Source organism: Salmo salar, chromosome 12 (assembly GCF_965601325.2).
Source record: "Salmo salar chromosome 12, fSalSal1, whole genome shotgun sequence".
NCBI classification, from domain to species: Eukaryota; Metazoa; Chordata; class Actinopteri; order Salmoniformes; family Salmonidae; genus Salmo; species Salmo salar.
The window spans coordinates 8,350,202-8,376,460 of NC_138302.1; the positions used below are offsets into that span (position 1 = coordinate 8,350,202).

At 41.6% G+C, this 26,259-nt stretch overlaps 1 protein-coding gene and 1 long non-coding RNA gene across 2 annotated transcripts; one reads left to right on the top strand and one right to left on the bottom strand.

Moving 5' to 3' along the window:
- Positions 1-255: 255 nt before the first annotated feature.
- On the top strand, positions 256-25,511 carry LOC145859394 (uncharacterized). The gene is made up of 2 exons (XR_014379581.1): positions 256-453; positions 19,526-25,511. It is a non-coding gene; the product is annotated as an uncharacterized LOC145859394 (long non-coding RNA).
- On the bottom strand, positions 12,158-17,128 carry LOC106564064 (uncharacterized). The gene has a single exon (XM_082958524.1). The coding sequence runs from the start codon at positions 14,932-14,934 to the stop codon at positions 13,822-13,824; it is 1,113 nt and encodes a 370-aa protein (XP_082814650.1). The 5' UTR covers positions 14,935-17,128; the 3' UTR covers positions 12,158-13,821.
- Positions 25,512-26,259: the final 748 nt, after the last annotated feature.

Below are 26,259 nucleotides of genomic sequence, written 5' to 3' on the forward strand. Positions count from 1 at the left end.
CTTTGAAGAGTGGAGACAGAATGGCTATATAAGGAATGTAACATATAGGACCAGGCCCTGCTACCATTATAACCTATACAGCTGTCAGATGTGGGCGTTATCAAGCAACAACTGATATGGAGAGATAATGGTAAAGAACGGTCAAGGGAAGCTATTTTCATATAGAGGGAGGGGACTCTATACGTTATGCAAAGACAGAATCCTATAAAGATAGGACTCTGTAATATGAGAATTTAGTCTTTTTAGTGGAAGGGTTCGGCTTTGCTACTCTGTATTGAAGTCTATATTGAATTCAAAGGTTCTTGTAAGAGTGTTATATTTTTGAAGCAATGTTCCACGACATAAATGGCGAGCATGCCAGGAGATCAAAGGGACCTCGGACAGTGTCGTTCTTGGCTGGTGACAGATTCTCTGGACAATCTCACAAACGGGTGGCCGCCCAACTGTATACAGGTAAGCTTGTTCTTACGCAGTTGAAATGTTTGTGTAGATTGTTTCAGGGATTCTGTCTCAGCGGAAAAAGACGTCACGTAGGTCTCTCCTTACATTCCTAAAAAACCTAGTAATGCTAAGAGCTTTTGAATTCAATAGAACTGCATGCATGAATTTTGGGGGTTGTTAAATATAATTAAATATGTACATCTGTGAGGGCTAAAATGTGTGGTAAGCTGTGAACCTTGCTGGTGTCGGGTGTTTAGCGGAGGGGGCTTGCGCCTGCGCTGTCGGACCGTTCTAATGGACCCACGTGGGTGGTTTGGTTGTGTGGGGTTATCCTGTCTGATTCTGCTTGACCGAGCTCAACCTTTTCAGGACCTGTTTTGGGATGTTAACACAGCCTGATCAGGTGGACCGTGGTGGGTGTGTGATTTGGTTTGCTCCTCTCACTAGACCATTCATCTGTGGACCTTGTGTGGCCCGGGGGGTGCGCCTGTTTGCTCTCTCTGACCGGACTGCCTCGCCTGATGTGGGGCTACTGCTGCTGCTTGCACGTGTGGTCAAAACAAATTGATAAATAGATAGAAAAACCTGTGATACCGCTTCGATCAAAACTAGTAGAAGGACTGCTTGGATAGGTTACTTAGATATACAGCTCTACGGGAGTAGAGGGCTGCATAAATAAGTAGGTAGAAATCCCACGATACCGCTCTTACAAAAGGAATTAGGAAGAGGTCTGCTTTGGGTGGGTTGTTCACGATACCACCCAAATTAACAGGGGTCCGTTTGAAGTGAATAGTTAGGGAGCAGGAGAAACTCGACCCGATTAGGCGAGGTTCAACTGCAAAACTAATCCTACGCATAAGAAAGCTCCGCCTTGCTAACGGGGTCGGAAGATCAGTAGGGCGCACCGCGTAGCTGCTCTGAGGGACAGAGGATAGTACGGGTGGGCGAACAGTGTGAAGGGAAACTGACTCGATTAAGCAGAATTTCCGACATACTGCAAAATCCTATAGTACAAAGTTATCCTGTGTTGAGGAAGTGTATCAGGAATAGACTGAGGTTTATAGGTTGTTTTAGGTAAAACGAGGTGTGAATGAACGAATGTGAATAAAAATTGTATGGATGTAAATAAACGTCTGAATGAGTGGAAGCTTCTCTGTGTTGAGGAAGTGAATCAGAGAAGCTAAAGACTGCAGTTAAATATAGTATATACTGGTGTGTGTGTGTGTGCCAACTAGTCAAGGGGAAGGAATGCGCAAACCTCTCTGTGACAGAGTGTAATTTGAGAAGGGTGTGTCTAGAGTGTACTAGGAAGAAGAAATAATAAATCAATAGATATTAGACAAAAGGAACTATGTAAAGATAACACATTAACATAATAAATGTGTTAAATAACTATTCTGGAATGCATAGAACTTGTGGTAAAAAAGTATTAAACAAGACACATAGTATGTATATAAGGTGTGTGAAGTGAGAATATAAAACATAGATAAGCAAAAGATATACTATATAGTTACAATAAACTCAGACTATTTAGAATAAATAGTAACAACAAATACATAAAGAAGAAGGACGGTAGGAGGAAAACAGTGGGTAACACTGGAGCTGCAGGACCCTTAGGAAGTTACAGCATCTAGGAGAGAGAGTGGGTCTGGAGAGACTCTACAAGTGTAGAGAATAGGTAGGATAAATTAGGAATATAAACAATAAGACATTAAGTAGGATAGAATATCATAAGTGAATAAATATAAAGAGATAAGAAAGTGTACATGTTATGGGCAGCTGGGTTGGACAGAAGAATGTAGTAGATAGGATTGGTGGGGTTAACATAATGTAAACTGATACAATAAACGGGACACCAGTAGAGATCGTAGGGGCAACAACTCCTATGTAAAAAGAAATAATAATGATATCTGTGAATGGGAACCACACAGTGATATTTGAGGTGCTGTACTGGAATAAGAAATTGAGTCGTCTGTAGTGTTCAGTAATACAGTTGCAGACATTATAGTGGGCTTTAATAGGAGGTATTAAGTGCTGTGACTAATGAATTATTATCTGAGAGAATGAGTAGCCCTACCTTGGAGAATAGTTAATAAAAGGTGTGTATTATGGACGGGAGCGTTTAGGGAATAATAAATAGTGGCATGATGACGAACGGACTGTTTTCTCCCTGGAATATGGAGATAGCGGAATTTAGTAAAGCCATGGAGTCGCTGAGAGAAGCGCACAATAATTCCACCAATTCGGCTTGAATGTGAAAGAGCAAACTGGATAATGTAGGGCAACATTACCCGGTAAACTGGATAAATAAAATACACTCACATAAAACCAGAATAAGAAGCTCAATTTACCAGTGTTTTGAAATCAGCATTCTATCATCAGAAAATACATTATGATGGGGGCCAGATATGACTCTGCTCGCCTCGCAGACGTGCGAGGGGAGAGTAGAGCCTTAAAATATCAAAATGTAAGGTAATAGCTCCCTGTTTTAGATATGGGACTATGGGAAGAATGTGGGAAGAATGTGTGTAGGGAGACACTGGAGCCTGATGCAGTAGCAGGAAATGCAGCTATACGAGAGTTTGCATCCTTTTCAAAAGAGCAACAACTAATCGTTTTGAGGTTAGTAAGAATGGAACTTTCACAAAGCGGTGTATGATCTCTGTTCGATCAATGAGTGATTCATAGAGATTACGGTTTCTATGTGATGGAAGACGTATTAGATCACGTTTTACCTAACTGTTATTAGAGCACCGATGGGATTTACAAATAGTCCCACTTGGTATAATTTTGCATTGAAACAATAGTTTCTGTGTTGATAAAATACGAGGATGATTAGTTATTAGCGTCGAACGACAGAAAATAAACTTATATGAGAGATCACCACCTTAGTAAATTAGTTGGAGGACCAGGCAAAGCAAAATGTAACATGTTTGAGGTTTTCAATTTCTGAGGGCAAGACAAAACCCAGATCGGGTAGAAACTGTGCGTTCTGAGGCATGGCTAAACTCTCCGCGCATGCTCAGGAAAACGTAAGGGGTTTTCAATTTTGTTAGACATTTTATACCGTCATTCTCTGAAACTGTTAAAACACTTGTAGAATGGAATCAAAAGTGTGAGGAAATGTTTGTCGAGTTAAATAAATAATTGGGTTAAACGTCAGCATTGGGATTGCCAAATTTAAATGAAACTTTTAAAATGTTTTGGTTAGTTTATGAACATGGTGATGGATTGAAACAAACATTTAATGATTGGAGTAAGGATAGTGGAATTATAATTATAATGTAATACTATTGGCTTGCTGATTAAAATGTAACATTGTGAATACTAACGAATTGTACACTTTCTTTTCCAGAAGGGGTTTTCATTTTCTCTTGTCGGAAATATCCTTCGAGACTGCGATACTGGGGAAAGTATGATTTGTCCCCCCCAATACATCACTGAAACATAACTATGTAATTTAAATAATAATACGCAATGAAAGCAATTGTGCTGATTATAGACATTTAATAACGCGTTTTTAAGTTTCAAAAGATTGCAACCCCCCCCACCCTTTGCCTCACAATGGTTTGATCCACTGCCAGTTCCTTAGTTGGCAAGGTAACAGAGGGGTCATATCTACTGTCTGAAAGGCACTCAATGCACGTAACTGACGTGAGGTTAATCCAGTCAATCGCGCACACACACTAGCTGAATATGCAGAGCTAGCACGCAAATATTAACTATTAAGCTAGCTAGTACCTATTCCATTTATGTGGCATCGTCAAAGATGGAATCAGCATGCAGATGATGTAAGTTAGTGCTTCAAAGTCCCTGTGATAAGGTTAGCGATAAACTGAAATCCAAACTGAACAGAACTACACTCTTCTACCATTGTCTTAAATATATTTAATGGTCTCGTTGCAAAAGCTAAATTGTCGCAAGTGAACTTTTATTTATTTATTTTATTTCACCTTTATTTAACCCGGGTAGCAAAGATTATAGCAAACACCACTGAAACTGAATTGGTGCTCGCTAGCTTTGCAAATTCAGCTATTGTTGGAAGCCAGCCAATATGAAACAAACTATTAAAATTACAATAGGTTGCAGCATATGTTGTGTAAATAGTGAACTCATACTGCTGTCAACTCTTGTCATTTTAATCCGTTTCACATTTGCTAGCTACCTTTTAGATCGAAGCCCAAATAGAATGATTGAAGATGATAGAAGCCCATCTCCTACTGTAAATAACCTACACACTGTGTGTGTAGCCAGCCAGCCAGCCAGGTAGAAAAATGGCAGAAAAATAAAAGACGGACATCAGAGTATTTTTCAATACACCAAAACGCATAGTAAGAACCCTAGTAGCCTAATATCTCAAAGACTAGACCACTCTCAACTTAAACTGGTGACTGAACTAAGATTTGTTAAAGGCAATGGTATTGCTGTTGTGATTAGTTGTGTAGTTTTGGGTACCGGTAGTTAGGAGTACGGCAAACACCTTATTTCTTTGGTTCCTCAATATACATTTACCATATTACAATGTAGGCTATGTGTTACAGCACTACTTTTGGTGTCCCCCTCAGGAATTGCTCTTGAGAAAATTTAATGTAATTGTCCCCTCCAAAGTTGATATCAGATTTTCGCCCCTGTTAGTGATAGTCGGCCGTTTTAAGAGTAAAAGTATCTGGATTAGGCTATAAATGGAGTTCCGGATAAGCCCGGTTCCTGTGTGTTCTTGACCTACCAGCAAGTACACACCATACCGGGAAAGAATATGCGTTAGTGTAAAATGGGGTGCTTGGAAATGTTGTTCAGGCTATTTTGGTGGAATGTCAAAAGCACTAGTATGGATATACCAGAGTGCAGAATAACGGATTAGTTTACAAATGCTTGAAGTCTGATTGAATATTGCCGGTGTCAGTAAACGTCAGGGAAGAAACATAATTACAATTATTGCAAGCAGCATAGTTAAACGTTAGCTTGGGTGCTTGACTGCCAGGTGGGAATAATAGTAGGAAGTAATGATTCAGAAAGTTTGGTTCAACTCTGTTCATTACAACATATTTGGGGTTTTGAGAACCATGTGACGTATTGACTAACAAGATGATAAGACAACATCAACTTTTTGAAGGTTCTACAGTGGTTAACCAATGGTTTTGTATTATACTAAACTAATGACACAGGTTAAAATGATAAGATTACTGGAAAGGGCCTCTGGGATTTAATTTGGATGGACCTTTTTCAATTCAGTTTTAAACTGGGTATACAGGAAGATGGAAATGTTTTGAAATGTATCCAAATGGGTTCTGAAGGACAGGGACAGAGAAGGGAGAGGAAACAATTAATGGTGTCAAATGCCCTGAATCCTAAACATTTCCCGTGAAGACTGATCAACTTCACTAGAAATTATTGGAACAGGTGGGATTTAAATATAAAATGACTAAGAAACACCAGTCTCTATTCAGAGTGTACGATTACTTTGAAATTCTATTATTTCCATATAAAAATGATGAAGAGTTGTAATCTTAAATTGACTAGTTACTCAAATAATTGTATTTTTTGATTTAACATGTTATTGAATCATGTGTTCAGAGGGAAAATGATCAGTTCCATGGGGTTATGGTTTTTGGGTAAATATACACATGTGCTTTGTTCAGTCTGCATATAGAAAGGAAATATCTGTTAACAAGGGATGACAGTTACTCCAAATGGATTATGATATAAGTATAGATGATTTCATTGTGTGTTTTTGTTTCAATACAAAATTTGCAACATTGGGATATTGAAGTTTGCGAGAGATTATGTTGTTAAATTATCTGTAACTCGTCTGAGAGATCACCAGTAGAATAAGGGAGTTATCATGGAAGGTGATGTCAGAATGCTTTAATGCATGGGAGAGATATTTTTACAACAAGTGTGTGTGAAGCTCTAACTCTCCCTAACCAGCGGAAGAGTGAGGGACAACTGCGTCTGATGACCTGTGAACTGTATCTGAAATAGACATGCTGGAATGATATGTGCTGGAGGAGGAAGACTAAAGGGGAATAGGTTACTGACCTTTCATTACCAGGCCTCTCGTGACAGAAAACCAGAGGCAAAGGGGGGCTGTAATAAGAATAGATATTACTGGTACTACAAGTTTAGTATAAATGTACATTTTTAAGGGGATGAAGCACTAAGGACTGAATTCTGAATTTGGGTTGGACAATTTATAAAACGTTTTAGTTATGATTTGGACATAGAACTGTTTAAATTTACTAGGCCTAGGGAAGCTCTGGAGACTAAATCCTGAGACAGGGAGGTTGACAGAACTTACAGAAGATTATATTAAAGGTATTTGTTTCTTTTGTTTTATCATCTCATTAGAATTCTAATGTTAAATTATATTGATATAATTAATTGCATAAAAGGTTTATGGTCTGTTTTGCGATAACACACAAGGATGAAGGAGGAGACCAACATAACATGGGCATAGAACGTAACGGATGGACGTTTTCTCCAGGTTTAGTTACATTATGAGTAGTGGTCATAGAACGTAACGGATGGACGTTTTCTCCAGGTTTAGTTACATTATGAGTAGTGGTCATAGAACGTAACGGATGGACGTTTTCTCCAGGTTTAGTTACATTATGAGTAGTGGTCATAGAACGTAACGGATGGACGTTTTCTCCAGGTTTAGTTACATTATGAGTAGTGGGCATAGAACGTAACGGATGGACGTTTTCTCCAGGTTTAGTTACATTATGAGTAGTGGTCATAGAACGTAACGGATGGACGTTTTCTCCAGGTTTAGTTACATTATGAGTAGTGGTCATAGAACGTAACGGATGGACGTTTTCTCCAGGTTTAGTTACATTATGAGTAGTGGTCACTTATTACAAATATGCAGTTATTGTAATTTATTTTTCCCCTTTTCTTGTCTGGTCAATTTACTTTTTGTTTTAAGGAACATAAGTGTGTTTATTGTTCCTGAGGAGGGAATGATATAAATTGACTAAAATTGATTTGAGAATGTTTTGGTATGTATCAAACGGTGGAAGGAAATTAGAAGTAGGAAATGATGTGTTATGGGTTAAAAGTTAGAAGAACTGTGACTGCATTGGGGATCTGAGGGGGCTCATAAATGAAGGTTATGGTAGTAGAGGGGTGTTATTTCTAGAGACTATGGATATTAATAGAAGAGAGAACTCACAGAAGAGAAAGGACAGCTGGCTGTGTAAAATATAGGGACAATTCTAAGTAAATTGAACATTACACATACCTAGATTAAGGTAAGAGTAAAAGTGATAGTGGTGACATTTAACACTATGGTAAAAGTTTAAGAGTTATGATTTGGAGTTAAGAGGTTGGATATTCTTCCAACTGGAAGACACTTGACTGATTACATGTTATTCTAACAGCAGTTGCTGTAGGGACCATAATGTGACTATCATTATGTATAAGTATATCTGTGGCAGGAGGCCAGGTATTTGAGACAGAATGTTTACATAGGGCTGTTATTTAAATATTACAAAGTAGTGATCTTGACATAAGAGGAAAGTCTGTCAGGAAATAACCCATGTGTTAGTGTGTATGTCCTCAGGAGAAAAGCAGCACATAAGAAGCCAGAAATAACCAAGGGCATGGGCTGACTTCTAGAGATTGAGTGTACATCAAGATACACCAGGCTGGGGGTATACTTCTTACAGCACCTGCAGTGGTAAAGATCATCATGTCTCTCTTCGGTGGGCGCATAATTCTCACAAGAAGTAAGGTCCAGCTGAATAATGGGTGAGCTTGAAAGCACCATGACAGAGGACGCGGAGAGAGAGAGACTAGATTCCACTGTAGACATACAGTTGTTGGGTTTGGGAGCTACTTATTTTATTGGTTAATGCATTATATGAAAAAGGACAGATGTTAGGGTAATTGTGCTCTAAACAACATGTTGACGGCAATAATGCGAAAGCATATACAGTGTTGAATTAAGAAGATAAGATATAATGTTGATTAGGGATATGCCTATCGGGTGAAATGGAGCAGATGGAAAACAAAGTGAAAATGACATGATTTGGGAACACCTCTCAGATCCTGGGGCCGAAAGGGGAAGACTGGGTGGAAGCATGAGGAAGCTTTTTAGTGCTTTTATTTTTGTGGAACCCAGCAGGAAAGTATCCTGGAGGCATAGAGTCAGGTGAAGAGAGAGCGGGAATTGTCATGGTCTCAGATTTCGGTTTCCATTAATATATTTATGCATGACATATCACATTGATAATGCTGTTGTGTTTTTGTTTTTCACTTTCCAAGTCTTATGCTTAGGAACCAGAAGGAGAGGGGTCGCCAGCTTCAGCTGGAATGTTAGTTGGTGTATGATGAGTGATGGAAATAAGTGGATGTATGGTGTGATCATAAAACAGAGGCCATAAGTCTCTAAGTTTGAATGCCTCACAGAAAGAAGGCAGAAACCTGAACCAGGACCAGAGGTTCCACGTCTGGTGATCCAAGAGACCTGGTCCGAGTGTTCCGGAAGAATGGAATGAGCCAAGGAGGGAAGGTCCCTACAAGGTGGCTCGAACAATGTTAACTGCTGTCCGGGTGAAAGGAAGCAACACGTGGTACCATCTAAACCACTGTACCAAAGTCCCGTCGGAAAGGAGGGGACAACCACCAGGCCATGAAGGAGCAGAGGAGATCAAGGAGCCAGGCAGGAGACAGGCAGGAGCCAGGCAGGAGCCAGGCAGGAGACGAAGAGGAGGTGGATCGAGGAGCAACTTTCAACAGCCAACAGACACTCTCCTGAATATCCAGAGAGTCCAGGGATGGGGAGGAGTGACATGCCTGTTGCTCCTGATGACATACCTACTCTGGCAGATACCCCTGATAGAGGTGTTGTTCAAGGGGACGGAGAAACAACGACAGGAGGATGGAAAGGAGACTTTCTTATCAACTTCTCTGTCCTCACCATGGTCTTTTTAACAGACAGTGAAACAGGATGGATGAAGAATGGTAGAATGGTCTTGACAGCAACAGCAACAAACCTAGAAGAAATTGTAAAATGACCTCCCAATAGAGACTAGTACACCAACTAAACAATAGAAAAACCATAAGAAAGTGGGTTGCTGCAGAAAATCTGGACATCTGTTACCAACTGGGGTAGCTACAATGAAGAAACTACCCAAGAATCAAACATTGATAAAAAATGTAGAAAAGCAATAACAAATGGCTTGTGTAGGTGGGCTCAGTAAGAAGCAACTAAACATAGGATGGACAATTGCATTTTGTCTAGCAAATCACATTCGTCTAATATTTTAATAGTACCTGAACTTGCATCTGTTGAAGAATGTGTTAAATGGAAAATGTTCAATGTATTCAGAGTCAATACTACATACCTTTGTGTAACATAGAATGCAGATTGGCATTAGGTAGCACTAAAGGTAGAAGTGAATTAAACCAAAATATGTTGGGAGAACATGAATGTGCAACATATGACATGAGAACTGAATTAAATGGTCCTCATAATGATAGGTTTACTATTGTAAAAAGTAGATCATGTTTCTACAGCTATGGAGATAATGGGATAGATGTGAGAAACACTACAGTTAATTGTTAAACTATTTGGGTGTTAGAAACTGCAGGAGTTAGTAAATTTGATGATAAAGGAATGATTATGGATCACAAAGGTACATGTGGTAATATAACTCAAGTAGCATTATCTCTTGCAATATTAAAGAATCAGGATAGAGGTATAGCTGATAGTTTCGGGATGTGTGGGCAGAACAAACTCTTGAATGTTTTACCAGAAGGCTGGACTGTGCCTTGGTTAGAACGATACAAAGGTGTCTATCATTAAATCACAGCAGGATGAGTCTGTAAAGCATAGAGTAAGGGAAGCCTATGAATCAGATCCCATAGTACATCTAGATGCGATTGGACAGGTGAGAGGAGTTCCTGATGAATACAAACCAAGAGATGAGGTTAAATCAGGGTTTGAGTCAATATTTCTTTGGATAACACCTAATAATAACAAATGTACTAGATGGAACTTTCCTTTAGCTATGACCAAACTGAAGGGATTGTGACAAGAGGTTAAGGACAATGAACCCATGGTTGGGACAGGTTGGAATTAGCTTTAAGTAAATGGGGTTACTCCAGGAGGAGGACATGATAGCAATGATTGTGTTCAAGGGTTTCCTGTTTTAGTAAAGCACCTGATTATAATGTGCTTGATTGAAAACTGGACTGATGCAGTATGTATAACCTGGTAATCATTTACTATGGAGTGTATTGTCTATTTCCTTTCTACCTTTGACAAGGGATAAATTAAGTTAGAACTTCTGAATTTTGTTTACTTAGACTTGTGGGTAAAATGGGGAAATTCCGGTTACAAGTGTCCATGGACCATGTCCTTAGTCCTTTAGCAGGTGTTTTCATTTGTGATTCCACTGTTGTTACAGAGGTGTCTGTAAGGAAGGATCTTGTTTAAGTGTCGAATTTAGAATGACTTTATAAGGGTTTTCTTATTTTCTTTATGTTTTAAATAACTGAGATAACCTCAGGGAAGGCTATGTGTGGTTTGTGTGTTTTGTGTGAGACTGTTTAGTCTCAAAGGGGGGTTTGTGTGGGAGCAAAACTCATGACTCTGATTCCATTTCCATTATTAGCAGCATTTAGGCTGTCCACTTTGAAGAGCTTAAACAGAATGGCTATATAAGGAATGGAACATATAGGACCAGGCCCTGCTAGCATTATAACCTATACAGCTGTCGTCCACTTTGAAGAGCTTAAACAGAATGGCTATATAAGGAATGGAACATATAGGACCAGGCCCTGCTAGCATTATAACCTATACAGCTGTCAGATGTGGGCGTTATCAAGCAACAACTGATATGGAGAGATAATGGTAAAGAACGGTCAAGGGAAGCTATTTTCATATAGAGGGAGGGGACTCTATACGTTAAGCAAAGACAGAATCCTATAAAGATAGGACTCTGTAATATGAGAATTTAGTCTTTTTAGTGGAAGGGTTCGGCTTTGCTACTCTGTATTAAAGTCTATATTGAATTCAAAGGTTCTTGTAAGAGTGTTATATTTTTGAAGCAAACTCTCCAAGGATGTCAGGGACAAGATTGTAGACCTACACAAGGCTGGAATGGGCTACAAGACCATCGCCAAGCAGCTTGGTGTGAAGGTGACAACAGTTGGTGCGATTATTCACAAAAGAAGTGTCAATGTCCCTCGGCCTGGGGCTCCATGCAAGATCTCACCTCATGGAGTTGCAATGATCATGAGAACGGTGAGGAATCAGCCCAGAACTACACGGGAGGATCTTGTCAATGATCTCAGCGACGCTGGGACCATAGTCACCAAAGAAATCAATTGGTAACACACTACGCCCGCAAGGTCCCCCTGCTCAAGAAAGCACATATACATGCCCGTCTGAAGTTTGCCAATGAACATCTGAATGATTCAGAGGACAACTGGGTGAAAGTGTTGTGGTCAGATGAGAACAAAATGGAGCTCTTTGGCATCAACTCAACTCGCCATGTTTGGAGGAGGAGGAATGCTGCCTATGACCCCAAGAACACCATCCCCACCGTCAAACATGGAGGTGGAAACATTATGCTTTGGGGGTGTTTTTCTGCCAAGGGGACAGAACAACTTCACCGCATCAAAGGGACGATGGACGGAGCCATGTACCATCAAATCTTGGGTGAGAACCTCCTTCCCTCAGCCAGGGCATTGAAAATGGGCCGTGGATGGGTATTCCAGCATGACAATGACCCAAAACACACGGCCAAGGCAACAAAGGAGTGGCTCAAGAAGAAGCACATTAAGGTCCTGGAGTGGCCTAGCCAGTCTCCAGACCTTAATCCCATAGAAAATCTGTGGAGGGAGCTGAAGGTTTTAGTTGCCAAACGTCAGCCTCAAAACCTTAATGACTTGGAGAAGATCTGCAAAGAGGAGTGGGACAAAATCCCTCCTGAGATGTGTGCAAACCTGGTGGTCAACTACAAGAAACGTCTGACCTCTGTGATTGCCAAAAAGGGTTTTGCCACCAAGTACTAAGTCATGTTTTGCAGAGGGGTCAAATACTTATTTCCCTCATTAAAATGCAAATCAATTTATAACATTTTTTACATGCATTTTTCTGGATTTATTTGTTGTTATTCTGTCTCTCACTGTTCAAATAAACCTACCATTAAAATGATAGACGGATCATTTCTTTGTCAGTGGGCAAACGTACAAAATCAGCAGGGGATCAAATACTTTTTTTCCCCTCACTGTAGACACCACGTACAGTATTATAATAGCCCGTTATGGGCTATTAGCAGGACAATATACCTTTACCAACACTTCTCTGATGCAGGTTCGATACCCGTGCCGGCCGCCACCGGGAGACCAATGCGGCGGCTTTTGGTTTTAATTTAGAATCCTCTATATGTAATTATTGGCGGAGAGTCACGTGATATTTTTCAATTTACAGTAGGTGACATGAGTCACACGAGTGTTGAGTAATGTGCTGTTTAAAGTGGTGTAGGTCTTATTTATTTAAAGAGCATACTGAAGCTAGAAGCAATAGGATTTGAAGCAAAAGCCTACAACTATTTTAGCACTGTTTTGCGCTGCTCTGAGACAAGCATGGGGACTGGTCTTGATCAATCAATTAGATTGTTTTCTCCGTTTGGGTATTGGTTAGACTACAATTATACAATTATGGTGTAGAAATGTTATGCTCTTAGTGTAACCTTTAACTACGCAAGTCAGTTAAGAACAAATTCTTATTTACAAGAACAGCCTACTCCTTCCTCCCCATAGGGGAATTGAACCCCGGTCTCCGGTGTGCCCGCACTACATGGGGATTCTTTAGCTAAATAGCCCAGTACTGTAGCCCACTCCAGACCGTCACATTGTACAGGGCCATATTTTACGTTCCATTCTAAACGGAAACCGAGGGTTTTTCATTTTTTTGGAATAGAAACACCATAATATTAATCAAATTAATAAAGCAACATTTCTTGAAATCAGTCTTATTTACATTGTTCTTACAAAAAAGTTTTACATTCTCTAGTACAGCCACTATTGAAGGCGATTAAATGCTTCTCAAAGATGTCCTCTGGTGGTCAAACTAGCACTAACTAGCATTGATGGTGACAGTGGTTGACACTTAAATAACATGCCATAGAATTATGTGGCACCATGCAAGCTGTGCTACAGTACGCTGCAACTTTTAAAGGACGAACCACTGTACTCCATATTCAATTCATGTTTTCTAATAAAAACAAATATATTTTGAATATGCATTGGACAATTTAAATTCATATGGTATAAACAAGTAAACACATTCTCAGTCAACAATATAAGACACTGGGAGCACTGTGTATGTTCTCTGATGAATTTTAAGAAGTCAAGGAGAAGTAATTATTTTTCTCCTGTGTGGATTCTCACATGTTTTTTCAGCTTTCCCGAATGGTTAAAACTCTTTCCACACTGGGAGCAGTGGTAAGGCTTCTCCCCTGTGTGTAGTCGCTGATGAACTTTCAGGGTTCCTAAGTGACTAAAACTATTTCCACACTGGGAGCAGTGGTAAGGCTTCTCCCCTGTGTGGATTCTCACATGAATTTTAAGTGACTGTGAAGAGTAATAGGTCTTCCCACAGTCTGAGCATTTGTAAGGCTTCTCCCCTGTGTGCAGTCTCATGTGGTCTTTTAGGTTTCCTGAATAGTTAAAACTCTTTCCACACTGGGAGCAGTGGTAAGGCTTCTCCCCTGTGTGTATACGCTCATGAGCTTTCATGTTTCCAAAGTGACTAAAACTCTTTCCACAATGGGAGCAGAGGTAAGGCTTCTCCCCTGTGTGAATTCTCACATGACTTTTAAGTGAGTGTGATGAGTAATATGTCTTCCCACAGTCTGAGCATTTGTAAGGCTTCTCCCCTGTGTGTATACGCTCATGAGCTTTGAGGGTGTCTAACTGCTTAAAATTCTTCCCACACTGGGAGCAATGGAATGGCTTCGCCCCTTGGTGTATACGCCCATGAGCTTTGAGGGTGTCTAACCGCTTAAAGTTCTTCCCACACTGGGAGCAATGGAAAGGCTTCTCCCCTGTGTGTATACGCTCATGAGCTTTGAGGGTGAGTAACCGCTTAAAACTATTCCCACACTGGGAGCAATGGAACGGTTTCTCCCCTGTGTGTATACGCTCATGAGCTTTGAGGGTGTCCAACCGCTTAAAACTCTTCTCACACTGGGAGCAATGGAAAGGCTTCTCCCCTGTGTGAATTCTCGCGTGACTTTTAAGTGAGTGTGAAGAGTAAAATGTCATCCCACAGTCTGAGCATGTGTAAGGCTTCTCCCCTGTGTGTATACGCTCATGAGCTTTGAGGGTGTCTAACCGCTTAAAACTCTTCCCACACTGGGAGCAATGGAAAGGCTTCTGCCCTGTGTGTATTCTCTCATGTATTTTCAGGCTTCCTATCTTGTTAAAACTCTTTCCAATCTGGGAGCAGAGGTGTCGACTTGCTGGTTTGGACATCTTTGGTTCCTCCAAGTTTGGTTTTCCTCCTGCCAAAGACAGTGTTTATTTTAAGACAGACCAGAATGAAATCTCCACATGATAATACCGCCTTGCTATGAGGTTTAACCTGTTGGGGCTAGGTGGCAGTATTTGCACGGCCGGATAAAAAAATGTACCCGATTTAAACTGGTTACTACTCTTGCCCAGAAACGAGAATATGCATATAATTAGTAGATTTGGATAGAAAACACAAACGTTTCTAAAACTGTTTGAATGGTGTCTGTGAGTATAACAGAACTCATATGGCAGGCCAAAACCTGAGAAGATTCCATACAGGAAGTGCCTTGTCTGACAATTTGTTGTCCTTCTGTTGCATCTCTATCGAAAATACAGCATCTGTGCTGTAACGTGATATTTTCTAAGGCTTCCATTGGCTCTCTAAAGCCGCCAGAAAGTGGAATGGGGTGTCTGCTGTCTCTGGGCGAAGAACAGCAGGAGAGTTTGAGTGGTCAGCCTGGGGACAGTGAGACTGAGATGCGCGTTCCCGAGAATTCTAAATTTTTTTCTTTCACCTTTGAATGAATACAACGTTGCCCGGTTGGAATATTATCGCTATTTTACGAGAAAAATAGCATAAAAATTGATTTTAAACAGCGTTTGACATGCTTCTAAGTACGGTAATGGAATATTTTGAAATGTTTTGTCACGAAATGCGCTCACGCGTCACCCTTCGTATAGTGACCTGAACGCACGAACAAAACGGAGCTATTTGAATATAACGATGGATTATTTGGAACCAAAACAACATTTGTTGTTGAAGTAGAAGTCCTGGGAGTGCATTCTGACGAAGAACAGCAAAGGTAATCAAATTTTTCTAATACTAATTCTGAGTTTAGAGAGCCCCAAACTTGGTGGGTGTCAAAATAGCTAGCCGTGATGGCCGAGCTATGTACTCAGAATATTGCAAAATGTGCTTTCACCGAAAAGCTATTTTAAAATCTGACACCGCGATTACATAAAGGACTTCTGTATCTATAATTCTTAAAATAATTGTTATGTTTTTTGTGACCGTTTATCATGAGTACTTTAGTAAATTCACCGGAAGTTTGCGGTGGGTATGCTAGTTCTGAACATCACATGCAAATGTAAAAAGCTGGTTTTTGATATAAATATGAACTTGATTGAACAAAACATGCATGTATTGTATAACATAATGTCCTAGGAGTGTCATCTGATGAAGATCAAAGGTTAGTGCTGCATTTAGCTGTGGTTTTGTGACATATATGCTTGCTTTGAAAATGGCTGTGTGAGTATTTTTGGCAGGGTACTCTCCTGACATAATCTAATGTTTCGCTTTCGCTGTAAAGCCTTTTTGAAATCGGACAATGTGGTTAGATTAACGAGAGTCTTGTCTTGAAAATGGTGTAAAATAGTCATATGTTTGAGAAATTGAAGTTATAGCATTTTTGAGGTATTTGTATTTCGCGGCACGCGATTCCACTGGCTGTTGACTAGGGTGGGATGCAAGCGTCCCACCTTGCCCAGACAGGTTAAACCAAATCAGATCCCTCAATAACCTGAGGCCAGCTTTCAAACATTTCAAAAATCTTTGTGTGATTTTAAAACAAATGTTGTAGAGCTTCCTGGTAATTACTGATATGTTTACATTACTTATTTTATTCATTCTATTTTACAAGTCAGAACTGGATTCCTATCAGGAAGGTGGCTGTAAATATATAAGCTTCATAGCTGTATGATACAGAATGCGACCTACACACTTCCTTAAAACCTCAAATAAGGTTTTAAGAAGACCAACATTTTTTTTTTACATTGGAGACAGACACAAAGCACATCAGTAACACCTCCCCATTGTCGATGGGGTCGACACAATGGCATTTCTTTATTTAGACGTTCACACATTTTAACTATCGTTAATGTCATGATATTTTGGGTAAAGTAAAAAAGAAGGTGAAATATTTGGGGTAGATGTTATTAAAAATATAAATATGTAAAGTGTTGGTCCCATGTTTCATGAGCTGAAATATCCCAGATTTTTTATCAAACACACGAAAGCTTATTTCTCTCAAATTTGGTGCACACATATGTTTATATCCCTGTTAGTTAAAATTTCTCGTTTGCCAAGATAATCCATTTACCTGACAGGTGTGGCATATTGTTTAACACTTTTTTGGTTACCCTATGATTCCATAAGTGTTATTTCATAGTTTTGATGTCTTCACCATTATTCTACAATGCAGAAAATAGTAAAAATAAAGAAAAACCCTTGAATGAGTAGTTGTGTCCTAACTTTTGACTGGTACTGTATATGGTTGATTCCGTGGGAAAGTCAACCTGAACAAGTGTAACGGAGGTAAGAACGTGCCGTAAGATCACTCCACAGCTAGCTTGAAACGTCACAGATGGAGCTATCCAACTGGTACCTTTTGTATAGCTCAATCGGTTCATTGTCAAGGAGAGAGGTCACGCATGTTGAGAAGCACAGGATCACTAGTTTGAGTCAAGTATGGGGACAGTGGAGGAAGCTAAACTGTAAGCAGCACACTGATGTCAGTTACATGAACAAAAAAAAGTTAATCAACAATGTTCTTTAAAGTCTATATGTTGGAGTTTATTTGACCTGTTAAAGTAGATTTCACAGGTTTTAGAAAAGGCTGACACAGCTTGTTTACAAATATATACATACAGTTGAAGTCGGAAGATCACATACACTTAGGTTGGAGTCATTAAAACTCATTTTTCAACCACTCCACACATTTCTTATTTCACTTAATCACAATTCCAGTGGGTCAGGAGTTTACATACACTAAGTTGACTGTGCCTTTAAACAGCTTGGAAAATACCAGAAAATGATGTTATGGCTTTAGAAGCTTCTGATAGGCTAATTGACATCATTTGAGTCAATTGGAGGTGTACATGTGGATGTATTTCAAAGGTCTACCTTCAAACTCAGTCCCTCTTTGCTTGACATCATTGAAAAATAAAAATAAAAATCAGCCAAGACATCAGAAAAAATTGTAGACCTCCACAAGTCTGGTTCATCCTTGGGAGCAATTTCCAAATGCCTGAAGGTACCACGTTCATCAATAGTACACAAGTATAAACACCATGGGACCACGCAACAGTCATACCACTCAGGAAGGAGACGCGTTCTGTCTCCTAGAGAAGAACGTACTTTGGTACGAAAAGTGCAAATCAATCCCAGAACAACAGCAAACGACCTTGTGAAGATGCTGGAGGAAACAGGTACAAAAGTATCTATATCCACAGTAAAACAAGTCCTATATCAACATAACCTGAAAGGCCGCTCAGCAAGGAAGAAGCCACTGCTCCAAAACCGCCATAAAAAAGCCAGACTCCGGTTTGCAACTGCACATGGGGACAAAGATCGTACTTTCTGGAGAAATGTCCTCTGATCTGATGAAACAAAATTATAACTGTTTGGCCATAATGACCATTTATGTTTGGAGGAAAAAGGGGATGCCTGCAAGCCGAAGAACACCAACCCAACCCTGAAGCACGGGGGTGGCAGCATCATGTTGTAGGGGTGCTTTGCTGCAGGAGGGACTGGTGGCCTTCACAAAATATATGGCATCATGAGGGAGGAAAATGATGTGGATATATTGAAGCAACATCTCAAGACATCAATAAGGAAGTTAATGCTTGGTGCCAAATGGGTCTTCCAAATGGACAATGACCCCAAGAATACTTGCACAGTTGTGGAAAAATGGCTTAAGGACAACAAAGTCAAGGTATTGGAGTGGCCATCACAAAGCCCTGACCTCAATCCTATAGAAAATGTGTGGGCAGAACTGAAAAAGCATGTGCGAGCAAGGAGACCTAGAAACCTGACTCAGTAACACCAGCTCTGTCAGGAGGAATGGGCCAAAATCCACCCAACTTATTGTGGGAAGCTTGTGGAAGGCTACCCGAAACATTTGACCCAAGTTAAACAATTTAAAGGCAATGCTACCAAATACTAATTGAGTGTATGTAAACTTCTGATCCACTGGGAATGTGATGAAAGAAATAAAAGCTGAAATAAATCTCTCTCTATACTACTGTTCTGACATTTCACAATCTTAAAATAAAGTGGTGATCCTAACTGATGTAAGACAGGGAATTTGTACTAGGATTAAATGTCAGGAATTGTAAAAAACTGAGTTTAAATGTATTTGGCTAAGGTGTATGTAAACTTCCGACTACAACTGTACATTTGCATGTTTAACAAGTTCTGTAGATCAGACGTTAATGAAGCAATACAGACCACATTGAAGTGTCTGGGGTTTTGTCTGCCTCTTCTATAGTTTTGAAAAGACAGGGTGTTGACTGGGACAGGCAATGTAACATCCACAATTTTATAGGGAAAGTTTTTGTAAAATATTCACCCAGAATCAGATCATCTTGAAAATGTCTCTCTAAAGCTAACATTCATCAAGGTTTTATATGGTCTATTGGCTTCTCTCTGTTCATTGGCAGTCCTGATAACAGATACCAGTGGGCAGATCTATTGTATTTGTTCAAACTAAACTACAGCACTTACTTTGATGAGTCAAATCTGATCCTTTCTTCTCTTCTCCTCCTCTCACAGTTCCACTCAGCCCCGTTGTTTTCCTGCAGTCCACCAGCAGCACAGACAACCTCTTCATACCCAGCAGTAAGGCACTACCGGGAGAGGCACGACATGGGGACTCCGAGAAGGAGGAAGGGCTAGCGTTGTCCTGGTAACCATAAAGAGGGGACACAGACACATATCATTATGGATGCTGATGTCACTGTTGTCATAAAGTGCTTTACAGAAACCCAGCCCAGACCCCGATAGAGCAAGCTGTATGCTAGACCAGACCAAGCTGTACCATCTGGTGTTCTGATCTGGAGAGACTCTTTTCTGCCTCGTCAGCATCAGGATGTTGTTGAGGCTCCCCAAAGGATCCACAATAGTCATGTCTCTCTCCTGTGTGAATGAGAACATCAAACAGATGGTAAACTTATGATCTTCTATTGCAATCATAGGGTCTTACAGGAAGCATTAATATGTCTAAAAGGGCCTAAAATTTACACTTTTATCATGATTAAAAATATAAAAAAATACTGTGTTGTAAATGTTAAAGGGTCGTTCCACTAAATGGGTGCCTTTTGCATCCCTTCGACATTTGAAGTAAAAATTATGCTCCAGTATTGAATTTTAAAAGCCTGTTATATTAGATGAAGTGCACTTTAATATAGACCACGTGGAGAATTCAATAAATTAATGTAAAAGCCCCAAAATATATGTACCAATGGCATATTGCCCCTTAAACAATTCCTACAGTACTGAACAACATATTCAAGTGTATAACTTCAGTAGAATGCCCCTTTAAAACCACAACAACTGCATCGTTTGTGCCCGTTTCTAAGACAATACTCACTGGTGTTAATCGGATCTTCAGTCTCCTCCACTTTCACTCCCCAAACGTTTTCTTCCTCCTCTTTTATTGAGACAGCCTCCTCTTCCTCTTTTACTCCAAAGGGTTCTTCCTCTTCTTTCACTACATTCTCTTCTTTCAGTGTTATGGCATCTTCCTCCTTTATTCTGAAAGCTTCTACCTCCTCCTCTTCCACTCTGACAACCTCTTTCCCATCTTCCTCTTTCACTGTAATATCGTCCTCTTTTTTCAATGTGATAGCCTCCTCTTCCATTCTGAAAGCTTCTTCCTCTCCTTTCACCAGAGCTTCTTTCTCCGTCTAGTTCAGCGAACTCATGCCAAGTGCAGTATCAATTTAACAAGCAAATTACGTTTAAATGAACTAGTAGACAAGTAAACAGAATTATGTTCCAAACACTAAGAATAATATACACAAAATTGGTCTAAAGAGCTTCAATGTTTCAGTTTTATGTCGCTACAAACCACCACGTTGGTTTGTAGAATCAGAAGCCTTTTGTCGCTGTTGAAGAAGCCTCCTGTCCGTCCACTAGATTATACGTCACGCCAGAAGCGTCACCTGAAATACTCATATCGCCATCTGCTGACTGGAGTGGGTAACGCAGATTGGAAAAATTCTCCATTAGAACGTTTAATCTGGATAACACTGTCATAAAATGTCATTTTAAAACAGCCAGGTGTTATGTTTTCTCTTAGTTCTTACAGACAATACTTTCCTCCAGGGCTGTTTTGTACTTCTTGTCTCTAAAGTGCCCTTTTGCGTGGTGGTATAATTTGTATCCATTTTCTGTTTGAGTTATTCTGAACCCACTGCCTGCAAGTTTCTGAAGAGGAAACAGCCCGGAAATGCCCCTGTCTGGGTGTGTGCGTTTGTCTACCACTATGTGTAGTTGTTAGCGATGATTCGAATGACAACCATCTTCTGGTTGATGGAAAAATAACTTTTCAATTAAATGTTAACTACAAAGTAGTCTATGCCTACATGGCAGAATGATATCATGATTATTTGCATCAATCCAGTTGTGATTTGTTCAGCAAACTCTGCAATCACATGTGTGCTACAGAGACACCACTAACCAAGCAAGGCTCTTGTTGGTGCCACTTGAATTAAAGGGTATCTACACACAAAAATGAAAATGTCTTTGATTTTTCTCAGATTTGAAGTCGTCTCCTTTTGCTGTTTTTGAGAGTGAAAAAGTGAAAAACAAGGACAAATCAGAAACCTGGAAAAACTAAACCGAGAAAGTGGAATTTGAAAAAAAAAACTAAAACAGAATTAGGTAAAAACATTTTATTTTTATTTGATAGGGCCTTAAATATTCTATTGATTTTCTCTCATTATGTCACACCAGCCTTCGCTTTGGCTCGCCCTCCTGTCCAGTTTAGGCGTTCAGCGTTGCTGGCCTTCTAGCTGCTGCCGAACCAAATGCTGGCAAACGCCCTCCACTCATCAACCCCGGACTTGTCTCGTCATAATTACACACACCTGGTTCCAATCCCCAGTCTATCACTGTATATATACTCCCTCTGCCATTTGTCTTTGTCGGTCATTGTAAATGTTACTTTTTTTCAGGAGAGGAATTGTTCCTACTTTATATTTTGCACCTTGGGCCTGTGCCTTTTTGTTTATGAAAATATAATTTGAGCACAACGGTGTTTGGGTTTCGTCCCGCTTTGATCTGTGGTGCTTAAATCAATTCTGCATTTATAAACCTGTGACTGCATCCTGCCTACTCCTCTCTACACCAGTGACAGAATGACCGACCCAAGAAAACAGGAAGCAGCAGGACATCCCGACCTCTCCTCTGTAGGAGCGAAGCTCCACCACCCCGACTCGTGCCTGGAGCGCCTCGGGACTGCCATGGACGGGGTGCTCCGGGCCATACTCCAACTGCAGGCTACACCACCACCTTCCCAGCTCCCCGCGGTCGTTCCAGCCATCCCACCACCATCTACATCACCCGGTCCAATCAGCAACGTCCACCTGCCCCTCCTGGAGCGGTTTGATGACACCCCAGCTCACTGTAGGGAGTTTCTCCTGCAGTGTGACCTCCACCTGGCCCGTCATGCCGGGACGGCCTCCGAGATGGACAAGGTGGCCTTGGTGATCTCGGTGCTGACAGGCCGGGCTCTGGAGTGGGTGCTCCACCATCCGGGAGAGGGACAGACCAGAAGTGCAGTTCTATGACAGCTTCACCCAACTCTTCCATGCCATCTTCGACCACCCTACAGAGGGCCGAGAGGGAGGCGAGGGGGAGGTGAGAAGGAGGTGAGGGGGAGGCGAGAGGGAGGTAGGGCTGACAGGGAGGTGAGTTTCTCCTCTGTCTTTGCCAGGGGTCCAGGACAGCGTCGGAGTACGTTATGGATTTCCGGACGGCGGCTGCATCCACTGGCTGGAGCGACCAGGTTTTCCGCAGCCGGCTACAGACAGACGTCCAGACCGAGCTGGCCTGTCGCGATGAGGACCTCACACTAGACCAGCTCATCGCCATGGCCCTCTGCCTGGATAACCTCCTGCGTGCCCGTCGTCGCCCATCTCAGGGGTTAGGGTCTCTCCCAGGAATCTCCAGCGAGACTGAGCCCATGGAGGTGGGCACGACGCACCTTCCCCCTGAGGAACGTCAACGCTCCTACAGCGGGGAGTCAGACCACCCCTGGAACACCTGTCCCAGAAGGAGAACCAGGCGAGGAGCGACAGGCCGAGGAGCGCTCCTGCACCTTCCCAGGTAGGCGTGGACGTGCCTTGCTCCTCTCTGTCCACCCAGCCCGTCCTCCTCCATGTCACCTTCCCTGACTATCCTGGTCCCCCATTGAGTCCTGCAAGCAATTTCCTAAACCGGTCAGTGGCCTTATCACTACGCATTCCTCTAGTCTCTTTACAACCCCCAGCCCAGTCCTTTCCCTAGACAACCATCCCCTAGGAACAGGACTGATGCGCCAGACCACAATTCCCATTTCCCTCACAGTTACTCACAACCACCATGAACGCATCACTTTCCTCATCTTAGACTAGTTTTAGGTTTCCCCTGGCTACAGTTGCATAACCCCAGTATATCGTGGACAGAGATGAGGTTGTTAGGTTGTTCGCAGGAGTGTCAGGGGAGGTGTCTCTCTGTGTCGATTTGTGCCACCTCTGTGGAAAGTCCGAACCAGGCCACCCACATCCCTATCCCGGAGGAGTACCGGGACCTACAGGTGGCCTTTTCAAAGACTCGTGCCACGTGCCTGCCCCCTCATCACCCATGGGACTGCACTATCGACCTACTGTCTGGTTCTACCCTTCCGCGGGGACACATCTACCGTCTCTTGCATGCAGAGACCGAAGCCAGGGAGACCGAAGCCAGGGAGGCCTACGTCCAGGAGGCGCTGGCCCAAGGATTCATCTGTTCGTCCACCTCTCCGGTCGCCTCCATCTTCTTTTTTGTGAAGGAGGGAGGTCTCCGCCCCTGTACTGATCACCGGACACTGAATTAGGTTACTGTCAAATTCAGTTATCCCCTGCCTCTCATACCCACTGTGATCAAACAGATGCACCATGCTAAGTACTTTACTAAATTGGATTTAGGCAGTGGCTACAACCTGGTGAGCGTCAGAAAGGGGATGAATGGAAGACTGCCTTTAGCACCAGCACCGGGCACTACGAATACTGGGTAATGCCCTACGGCCTGACAAATGCACCCTCTGTGTTTCAACCCTTCATTAACAAGGTGTTTAGAGACATGTTGGGTCGCAGTGTAGTGGTGTACATAGACAACATCTTGGTGTACTCCACTACACACGAGCAACATGTCTTTCATGTCAGGTCCGTTTTGGAGAGGCTGATAGGGCATCACCTGTACGCCAAGGCGGAGAAGTTCCTTTTCTTCCAGCAGGCGGTCTCCTTGCTGGGCTATCGGATATCCACCGCAGGAGTGGAGATGGCAGAGCAGAGGGTCAGTGCAGTACGGTCGTGGCCTGTTCCATCCAACATCAAGGCGGTGCAGCGCTTCCTTGATTTTGACCAACTATTTCAGGCGCTTCATTAGGGGTTTCAGCACAGTGGTGGCCCCTCTCACCACCCTAATGAAGGGAGATCCTCGACAGCTGGCTGGACTGGGGAGGCCAACGAAGCCTTCCGTGCGCTCAAGGAACGTTTTATTAACACACCTCTTCTGGCTCACCCTGACCCGTATCTGCCCTTCATCGTGGAGGTGGACGCCTCCAAGGTTGGAGTATGGGCCGTTCTCTCCCAACGCACTGGATCGCCGCCTAAACTCCATCCATGCACCTTCTACTCACGGAAGCTGTCTCCTGCGGAACAGAATTACGACGTGGGGGATCGCGAGTTGTTGGCCGTGAAGAAGGCGCTGAAAGAATGGCAGCACTTGCAGGAGGGTCATTAACACCCATTCCTTGTCTGGACGGACCACAGGAACTTGCAGTACATTCGAGCAGCGAAAAGGCTGAACCCGTGTCAGACCCAAAAGGTCTACACACACAGCCCTGGGCAAGAGTTACACACATATTAATGTTGTCTATACCCACACATATTAATGTTGTCTATACCCACACATATTAATGTTGTCTATACCCACACATATTTATGTTGTCTATACCCACACATATTAATGTTGTCTATACCCACACATATTTATGTTGTCTATACCCACACATATTAATGTTGTCCATACCCGGCGCCTCTCCAGGGAACTGTTGGATGTCATCTTCCATAAATCATGCAGCCTATTCAGTAGAAAGAGTATTAGTCAATAAACGGAGGATCTGATTAGGTGATTATCTTTGAGACTTTATTGGTTAGATGTATTGCGGTAATTAAAATGAATGTACTCCCTCGGCTGTTATATCCTTTGCAGATGATCTCCCATCATATCACTGAGAAGTTCTTTAAAACAGTTCACAGAGCAATGTCAATATTTATTTGGTACAACAAGCAACCTAAAATTAAATTTGAAAAACTTCAATTGCCAATCAAAAAGGGGGTCTTGGCAGGAACCTAGCTGTCAGTATTATCACTGATCTACACAATTTAAATTAATCTCTGAGTGGAATGATCAACACACTCATGCACACACACACACACACACACACACACACACACACACACACACACACACACACACACACACACACACACACACACACACACACACACACACACACACACACACACACACACACACACACACACACACACACACACACACACAAAGACACACATTGAATTTAGGTAAAAAGTTGAGTGAAAAAAAATATGAAATGCCTTTATGTTGATTACTTTTTTGCGAACATCATCACATAGATCGTTTGGGTTGAAATGACGTGAAAACAATGTTGAGTCAACCAGTTTTTGCCAGTGGGATATTGTTTGTGAGAGAGATTATAGTAGATGGTTGCTGTCTAAAAGTGATTGATGTGTTTTTTTTCTGTGTCCTTTGGTTGTCCTCTCGTTGACCTGTTAATGACATCGTCTCCAGATGTTCTCACCATATTTAGTGTGTGACTAAAAAAAGAAGACACCAGTACTATGTCAGATATAGTTTAAATGTATTCATATTTGAGTTTACATCCCAATATGACACTTCAAATACATCACAGAAGACTGAAATGTACCAAAACTGCTATTGTGTTTATTGAACTGTACACTGAGATGCTCAGTTAGTCAATATTCCCCTCCAGTGATTCCCCAACATCTTGTCAACATGTTCCCCAAAAATGGAGCAGATATCTAATACCAGTCATTCTTTATAGACATTTATCATAACAAGGCTTAGGCCTCCCATATAGTCTGCAGAAACCTCTCCAAAATGACAAATCTTTTAAGCATCTTTTTTTCATGCATATAACTTGTCAAAAAGCATTTTTATGACTAAATTCAAATTCAATATTTTGGGGGAGATTAGGT